This window comes from Cervus canadensis, chromosome 7 (assembly GCF_019320065.1).
Source record: "Cervus canadensis isolate Bull #8, Minnesota chromosome 7, ASM1932006v1, whole genome shotgun sequence".
Lineage (NCBI taxonomy): Eukaryota > Metazoa > Chordata > Mammalia > Artiodactyla > Cervidae > Cervus > Cervus canadensis.
This window is the reverse complement of record NC_057392.1, coordinates 44,119,510-44,129,298: the sequence shown is the minus strand read 5'-3', so window position 1 is coordinate 44,129,298 and position 9,789 is coordinate 44,119,510. Positions and strand designations below refer to the sequence as shown.

The following is a 9,789-nucleotide window of genomic DNA, read 5'->3' as shown; positions in this document are numbered from 1 at the left end:
TAGAGTATATCTACCCTAAAGAAACAAAGTACCTTACATGAAACTATAAACACTGATGAAACGAAATCAAAGAGGACACAAACAGATGGAGAAACATACCGTCTTCATGGATTGGAAGAATCAATATTGTCAAAATGGCTATTCTACCCAAAGCAATTTATAGATTCAATGCAATCCCTATCAAGCTACCAAAGGTATTTTTCACAGAACTAGACCAAAGAATTTCACAATTTGTATGGAAATACAAAAAACCTCGAATAGCCAAAGTAATCTTGAGAAAGAAGAATGGAACTGAGGAATCAACCTGCCTGACTTCAGACTCTACTACAAAGCCACAGTCATCAAGACAGTATGGTACTGGCACAAAGACAGAAATATAGATCAATGGAACAGAATAGAAAGCCCAGAGATAAATCCACGAACCTATGGACACCTTATCTTTGAAAGGAGGCAAGGCTATACAATAGAAAAAAGACAACCTCTTTAACAAGTGGTGCTGGGAAAACTGGTCAACCACTTGTAAAAGAATGAAACTAGAACACTTTCTAACACCATACACAAAAATAAACTCAAAATGGATTAAAGATCTAAATGTAAGACCAGAAACTATAAAACTCCTAGAGGAGAACATAGGCAAAACACTCTCCGACATAAATCACAGCAAGATCCTCTATGACCCACCTCCCAGAATATTGGAAATAAAAGCAAAACTAAACAAATGGGACCTAATGAAACTTAAAAGCTTTTGCACAACAAAGGAAACTATAAGTAAGGTGAAAGACAGCCCTCAGATTGGGAGAAAATAATAGCAAATGAAGAAACAGACAAAGGATTAATCTCAAAAATATACAAGCAACTCCTGCAGCTCAATTCCAGAAAAATAAATGACCCAATCAAAAAATGGGCCAAAGAAATAAACAGACATTTCTCCAAAGAAGACATACAGATGGCTAACAAACACATGAAAAGATGCTCAACATCACTCATTATCAGAGAAATGCAAATCAAAAACCACAATGAGGTACCATTACACGCCAGTCAGGATGGCTGCTATCCAAAAGTCTACAAGCAATAAATGCTGGAGAGGGTGTGGAGAAAAGGGAACCCTCTTACACTGTTGGTGGGAATGCAAAGTAGTACAGCCACTATGGAAAACAGTGTGGAGATTCCTTAAAAAACTGGAAATAGAACTGCCATATGACCCAGCAATCCCACTTTTGGGCATACACACTGAGGAAACCAGATCTGAAAGAGACACGTGCACCCCAATGTTCATTGCAGCACTGTTTATAATAGCCAGGACATGGAAGCAACCTAGATGCCCATCAGCAGATGAATGGATAAGGAAGCTGTGGTACATATACACCATGGAATATTACTCAGCTGTCAAAAAGAATTCATTTGAACCAGTCCTAATGAGATGGATGAAACTGGAGCCCATTATACAGAGTGAAGTAAGCCAGAAAGATAAAGAACATTACAGCATACTAACACATATATATGGAATTTAGAAAGATGGTAACGATAACCCTATATGCAAAACAGAAAAAGAGACACAGAAATACAGAACAGACTTTTGAACTCTGTGGGAGAATGTGAGGGTGGGATGTTTCAAAAGAACAGCATGTATACTATCTATGGTGAAACAGATCACCAGCCCAGGTGGGATGCATGAGACAAGTGCTCGGGCCTGGTGCACTGGGAAGACCCAGAGGAGTCGGGTGGAAGAGGGAGGTGGGAGGGGGGATCGGGATGGGGAATAAGTGTAAATCTATGGCTGATTCATATCAATGTATGACAAAACCCACTGAAATGTTGTGAAGTAATTAGCCTCCAACTAAAAAAAAAAAAAAAAAAAAAAAAAAAAAAAAAAAAAAAAAAACCACAATGAGATTATCACTACACATCTATCAGAATGGCTAAAATTAAAAAATTCAGGCAACACCAAATGCTGCCAAGGGTGCAGAGAAACTAGATCACTCCCACAATGCTGAATGTAAAATGGTACACTACTCTGGAAAACAGTTTGTTTCTTAATAATCATGCAACTACCATGACCCAGTCATTGTACTCCTGGGCACTTAGCTCTGAGAAATGAAGACTTTTTTTCACACAAAATCCCACCCATGAAAGTTTATAGCACCTTTATTTATAATAGCCAAAAACTAGAAACAATTCAGACGTCCTTTAAATGAGTGAAAGATCAAACAAACTGTGGTACAGCCATACCATGGAGTACGATTCAGCAATAAAAAGGAACAAACCATTGACACATGCATGGATAAACTTTCAGAGAATTATGCTGAATAAAAAATGCCAACAACAAAAGGTTATATACACTACATGGTTCCATTCATATAACACATTCAAAATGAGAAAATTATATGAGAATACAGTAGTGGTTGCCAGAGATTAAAGAGGGGTTGGGGTTGAGGCAGGAGAGAACTATAAAAGGCAACATGAGGAGTCTTTATGGTAAGGACTGTTATATACTTGACAGCATCAATGTGCATTGTGATGTTGGATTATAGCTTTCCAAGGTGGTTACATTGGGGGGAAACAGATAAATGTTATTCAAGCATGCTTTACGACTCCAGGTGAGTCTCTCAAAATAAAAAGTCTAATGAGAAAAACAACTTTACACATTCACCTTATCTGCAATTTACATTATAAACAATGAGTATATACCCCATATACATAAATGCACAAAAAAGAATGAGATAAAGCAAATGTTGTGAAATGTTAACAACTGGTGATTCTAGGTGTACCAGTTTCCCAACTTTTCTGTAAGTCTAAAGGTTTTCAAAATAAAACACAGAGGGAAAAGTAGAGTATCTAGTTTCTTCAGACTTCCTCTGATTTCCTATTTTATGTTTTTGGTCATGCAATGCAGCTTGCAGCATGTTAGTGCCCAGATCAGGAATTGAGTCCATGCCCCCTGCTGTGGAAGCATGGAGTTCTAACCACTGAACTGAGAGGGAATTCCCAGATTTCCTATTGTAAATGCTCCATATCAAGATGATCTCTATCTGACTGAACCCTGTGATTCTACAAGTATCCAGAGCCTGGAGGAAAAGGCAACAAACAATGTAGTAGTGGCCTTTGAGGTCTGATCTAAAGGAGATTAAAAAATATCCTGAAATTGGAGATATAGCATATCACATGGTAAAACCTAATCACTTAATTTTTCCTATGGGGAAAAACAACATTATTATCACTCTGCTAATCATATTTGGAAAGCATTCAGTTTCAAGCCTGTCAATATGAAGGACATTTTTTTTAAATTTTCTTTTTTAAAGTATGTATCTGTTTACTTCTCAAGTTAAAAGAAGACCTGGGTGACACTGCTCTACCATGAGACCACTCTTACAACTATCAATACTTTCATCTGTTCTGAGAAAGTTAACAGAGGTATGCCTATCCTTGGCAAGAGCACTGGTTCTAAGATCACCTAGATTTCAAGTCACTGACTGACTGTAAGAACTGTCTAGGCTGCAGTAAAAAATGGTGATAATAATAGGATTAGTGCGGGGCTTTCTTTGAGGATCAAATGGCATAAGAAATGTAAAGGGCTTACCACAAAGGAAGAGCTCAACACATTTTTGCATTATTATTAGCATTTAAAATTATTTCATTAAGGTAAAACAGCTAAAAGTATATTTTATAAGGATAATCATTCATGAAACTATTTTAAAGTCATATTTACCTCACATTGTTTTAGAATATGAAATAGTGCATATAAGTTATTAAGTTATGAACTTATAGCATTATAAAAGTCATGCAAATATAGGAATTTTGCTTAGAGATAGCATGATATAGTGAAATGAATGTGACATTTAAAATCTGAAGACCCAGTTCAGTTCTGACTCTACCACTTGCCGGCTATGTGATCTCAGGATAGTATTGAAACTGCTTCAGATTTCTCTGTTTCAAAACAGTGAGGATAATATACCCTCTGTGATAGACTGTAGAGATTAAATGACAAAATCTGCACAAGAATATTTCATAAAATTAAAGTACTTGTGACATCAATGAAGACAAGCTTTCATATCTCCTGCACGAAATGTCATTCATTGTAACTCAATCTGTCAAATTTGACAGAAAAACAATTTCTAAAGCTAATATAAATGATTAAGAAAAATTAGGGGATTTAAAAAAAAATGGGGTCACTGAAACTAAAATTTCTAATATGTCTTTACATAAAAGTCAAACGCATATATTTAATATATTTCTCTAACGATCTCTTCTGAGTTTTAGGTACCCTTTTATTTGCAGTACTGAATCTAACATTTTTCTATGCAAGACAGAGAAATGTGTCACCTGTAAGTGTTAAGTCAAAAGGCCTTGCTTGCTCTAACATGTTTCAGCAAAGACACTTGAATCTGGGTAATCAGCATGGTTAACTCTCCCTTCTCTAACACATCTGTGCCTCCTCTGGTCTTGGAAATGGGAGTATGTATCTCCCTATCATTCAGGTACAAAACCTCCTCTCTCCTGAAGTCTCAGATCTACTCGGTCTTCTAATCTCAGGGAGTCTTCCTTCTCACCGTCCTTTCTTTTCCTATCCCTACTGCCATTACCTGGAGAAGGGGTAGGCTACCGACTCCAGTATTCTGGCCTGGAGAATTCCATGAACTGTATAGTCCTTGAGGTTGCAAAGAGTCGGACACAACTAAGCGACTTTCACTTTCACTGCCATTACCATAATTTAGGCTTTCATTACCTTCTGCCTCAAAACTAATACCCTTGCTTGTAGTCTCTTTGCTCTGACAATCTACACTATTCATCACTGCTAAATTAAATATCCTAAAACCATGCTTTTGCTGTTCCCTCTTCACAGACCTTATCAAAAACACAAAATCCTCAACCTGGAGTAAAAGCAGAGCCTGCAAGTTGAATAATAAGTCACCAGAATATCTAGACGTAGCCTTTACTGCCACAGGCTGATGACCAGCTGCCAATAAAGCCCCAGAACAGGAAGAGGGCTAACACTGAATTCACTGGGATCTATGTCCATTCAAAAGGGTCACAAAGCTAACAGAGGCTCAAATTGAAAAATGAGGCAAAGAACTCAGACATTATTTTATTTAAAGTGCCCAAGAAGTTAATTAGAAATGACACCTGAAATGAGCAATAATAGGAAGGTATTTCTTACAAATGAGAGAGTACATACCTGGTAAAGGCAGGCTGCTGTTCCAAGAAAAAATGCAACAATGTAATTAAAGTCCTCACCATCACTCTGCAAAAATAAAATAGAAAGTTACTCTTTCTGTGGAAGCCCATTTCCAAAAACAATCCATTGGGATAGGATATGACAACCTTTATGCACAAATGGTCAAAATTTTCAAAAGTGGCATATAAAAATACTCAAGTACTAAAAGAGAAACATAAAACACATCATAAGAACCTGGGAGTGTGAGGTAGAGGAAGACTACCAGCGTTCCTCTAGGTCTGGGCTTCTCCATCAATTATATCTTACCCAAGAGAAGATGAAAGCCAACGGAAACAAGTTTCTGTGTAACATTAAACATGTCTCTACTTTCCACTAAAGAAACCATATGAAAATATACAACACTCCAGCAGCCTATAAAGTTAGGCCTGCTTGTTAGGATTACTACTTGACTCAAATAAATACTGATAGTTTACATCTAGAATTAGCACATCAATGAACTGTCCAATGAAGTCATTTGACATGATTAAAATTTTTTTAAAAAGACAACCAAAATTGAAAAGCTACTGTCCACTAGAGTGTGCTAAATCCCAATGAGGAAATTCAGTCACATGTATTAAGTTAAAACCACTCAGAGGAAAAACAGAGATTATGCATAAGAGTATTTCTTTTAAAAGAAAACTAATGGAGACATGTAAAAACCTATTTTTTCCTACTTCTCTTTGGTTACTTTTAAATATCTGTATTTCTCATGCCTTTTGATGGAGTAGAACATAAAGCCCAAGCAGGAGCATCAAATTTCTTTTCTTCTAGATAGAAACATAAATTTGGCTCTTATTTTAGGGAAAAAAAAAAATCTTTCTATACAATAAAAATTTTCAGAAGACATGGGAGTGTCTCTCATGACCATAAGTACTTGAAATAACATAAAGAGAACATTCCTTTTCCATTTGCTATTGGGCAACAGAAGTGCCTGTAAGGCAGAGAGAAAATGGCTTATCCTAGTGAGAGGATCTTAAAATAGAAACCATTAATCTGTCTGGGATGGTTAGACCAGTTCTATCCCAGAGACAAGGAAGGTCAAGAAAAAGCCCTTCTACTTTAATAATTCTAAGACTTTTAAATAAGTTCTGCTTGATTGTTTTTTCTTCTGTCCTTTCAATGATCTTTTTTGATTATAAAAGTTCATGTTCATTGTAGAGAATCTGAAACAAAATGTTACAAAGAAACTCAAATAGTACATAATATCACAATTTTGGGAGAATTCTGCTAACCATTTATGTACTTCCTTCTAATCCTTTCTGTACAAAAATACATGTACATTGAAAAAAATAGAATCATACTTTTATGTACTACTTTTTAATACTTCACATTATGTCATAAAACATGTTCTCAAGATACTAAATATTTCTCAAACACTTAATTTGTAATAATTACATAACCTTTAACTGTGGGGCTATACAATAATCTCATTGTCTTAAAATCGAATATTATATTTTCCCTAAATTTACACTATCACTTTATAACTCTCTTAATTGCCTTTGGAACACTTAACAGCATGTTTCTGGAGTAGATAAGAACTGGGTTCAAATCTTTACTTATTAGCTAGCTGTATGACCATGGACTATTATTAATATTTAACTTCAATTCCCTTTTTTGAAAATAAATGTTGTAGAGATTCAATGAAATATCAATAATATTGGCAAACACAAAAAACAGTAACTGACTGTAAGTATTCAAAAACATTCACTAACTTCTCCTTCCCAGAAGTTACTATGTGCATCATTTATCAGATAATTAGGATTACGTTTCAATATTGTTTAAATCTCTAATGTACTAGCCTTGTCTTCTCAGTGAGATCCTAACCTTCCTTCAAGGCAGAAAATAAATCTTACTACTTGCAAGAAACTGTGCACAAAGTAGGAACTCAACAAATGAATGCCAAATTGAGTTGTGCTTTGGAAAATCTTTATTTCCACTTACTAAAGAGAATATCTATAAACATATTCTTCCATTCAAAAAATAGTCATTCATTAAACACTGATGGCCCAAGTACTGTGTTATGCAACCAAGGACAGAAAACAAGTCAACACAAAATGAGGAAGCTCAACTCTAATCAGGAAGGCAGAGGCTGGTAGAAAGTAACAATTTGCATCCAAAGTGGTAACTGATGGGATAGGTATATGTACAGGGTACTAAGGAAGCCTACTGGAGACACATTTAATTCTGGAGAAAAAAAGGATCAGGGAAGGTTTGTCACAGAAAGTAAAGCTTAATTTGCATCTTGAAGGATAAACCTTCAAGGTGGGACAAGGTAGGACAAGAATTCCAGGCAAACGGAGTAGCTTGTGCAGTTTTAAGAGGAGGATAGGATGACTCAAAGGTCTCCTATTTAGGCAACATTTGAATGACACCATTCACTAAGTTGGGCTTTCCTGGTGGTTCAGATGCTGCAATGTGTTTGATTCCTAGGTTGGGAAGATCCCCTGGAGGAGGGCATAGCAACCCACTCCAGTATTCTTGCCTGGAGAATCCCCATGGACAGAGGAGCCTGGCGGGCTACAGTCCATGGAATCACAAAGAGTTGGACACAACTCAGAGACTAAGCATACACAAACACTAAGTTGGGAATATAGGAGGAAAAATGGGCTTGAGAGAAGAAAAAGTGAGTTCATTCTGGACAAGGTATTTTGGAGTTGCTAGTGAGATATCCTAATAAATAAGTTTAGTAGACATTTAAGTCAGCTTCAGGGAAGAGTTTAACCTACAGATCTAGTTTAGTAGTCATATATTTAAATAGTAGTTAAATGAAATAAAGGAGTATGACAACGAAATGCAAAATATATTTCTTGACTGGCTGATAGACTGGAGAGAGGAAAAAATATAAATTAAAGGATATTTGGGGTCAAATATGAATTGTGAAATCTGAAAATAGATTTTCTTATTAGCTAATACTACATTGGTCTTCAGTTTCTTTGGTTTAATAAAGGTATTGTGATTATGCAGGAGAAAGTTCTAGTCCTAAAGACAGACATATTGAATAATTTTGGAATAAATCTGTCATAATACTGACAATTTTACTTTCCAATGATTCAGAAAAAAAAAAGAAAATAAAAAGAGAGAAAGTAAGAAAGAATGGTAGGTATGTAACAGCTCAGTTCAGTCACTCAGTCGTGTCCGAATCTTTGTAACCCCGTGGACTGCAGCATGCCAGGCTTCCCTGTCCATCAACAACTTCCGGAGCTTACTCAAACTCATGTCCATTGAGTTGGTGATGCCATCCAACCGTCTCATCCTCTGTCGTCCCCTTCTCCTCCCGCCTTCAGTGTTTCCCAGCATCAGGGTCTTTTCAAATGAGTCAGTTCTTCGCATCAGGTAGCCAAAGTATTGGAATTTCAGCTTCAGCATCAGTCCTTGCGATGAATATTCAGGACTGATTTCCTTTAGGATGGACTGGTTGGCTCTCCTTGCTGTCCAAGGGAGTCTCGAGAGTCTTCAACACCACAGTTTAAAAGCATCAATTCTTTGGTGCTCAGCTTTCTATATAGTCCAACTCTCACATCCATACACGACTACTGGGAAAACCGTAACTTTGACTAGACAGATCTTTGTTGGCAAAGCAATGTCTCTGCTTTTTAATATGCTTTTAATTATGGTCATAGCTTTTCTTCCAAGGAGCAAGCGTCTTTTTAATTTCATAGCTTTTCTTTCAAGGAGCAAGCATCTTTTAACTTCATGACTGCAGTCACCATCTGCAGTGAGCCCCCAAAAAAATTTTTGGAGCCTCCAAAAATAAAGTCTCTCATTGTTTCCATTGTTTCCCCACCGATTTGCCATGAAGTGATGGGACCAGATGCCATGATCTTAGTTTTCTGAATGCTGAGCTTTAAGCCAACTTTTTCACTCTCCTCTTTCACTTTCATCAAGAGGCTCTTTAGTCCTCCTTTGCTTTCTGCCATAAGGGTGGTGTCATCTGCATATCTGAGGTTATTGATATTTCTCCCGGCAATCCTGATTCCAGCCTGTGCTTCATCCAGCGCAGCATTTCTCATGATGTACTCTATATATAAGTTAAATAAGCAGGGTGACAATATGCAGCCTTGACATACTCCTTTCCTGATTTGGAACCAGTCTGTTGTTCCATGTCCAGTTCTAACTGTTGCTTCCTGACCTGCATACAGGTTTCTCAGGAGGCAGGTCAGGTGGCCTGGTATTCTCATCCCTTTAAGAATTTTCTACAGTTTGTTGTGATCTACACAGTCAAAGGCTTTGGCGTAGTTAATAAAGCAGAAGTAGATGTTTTTCTGGAACTCTTTTGCTTTTTCAATGATCCAACAGATGTTGACAATTTGATCTCTGGTTCCTCTGCCTTTTCTAAAACCAGCTTGAACATCTGGAAGTTCACAGTTCATGTACTGTTGAAGCCTGGCTTGGAGGATTTTGAGCATTACTTTGCTGGTGTGCGAGATGAGGGCAATTGTGTGGTAGCTTGAACATTCTTTGGCATTGGCTTTCTTTGGGATTGGAATGAAAACTGACCTTTTCCAGTCCTGGGGCCACTGTTGAGTTTTCCAAATTTGCTGGCATACTGAGTGCAGCACTTTCACAGCATCATCTTT

At 37.0% G+C, this 9,789-nt stretch overlaps 1 protein-coding gene across 2 annotated transcripts in view; it reads right to left on the bottom strand.

The window, feature by feature from the left end:
• SEC22A (SEC22 homolog A, vesicle trafficking protein) overlaps positions 1-9,789 on the bottom strand; it is a 78,836-nt gene that overhangs the window by 7,708 nt on the left and 61,339 nt on the right. For both annotated transcript variants that reach the window (XM_043473155.1, XM_043473154.1), the window contains one exon: positions 5,174-5,239. In XM_043473155.1, the coding sequence (XP_043329090.1) occupies positions 5,174-5,239 (66 nt within the window). The remainder of the gene's footprint in view (positions 1-5,173; positions 5,240-9,789) is intronic.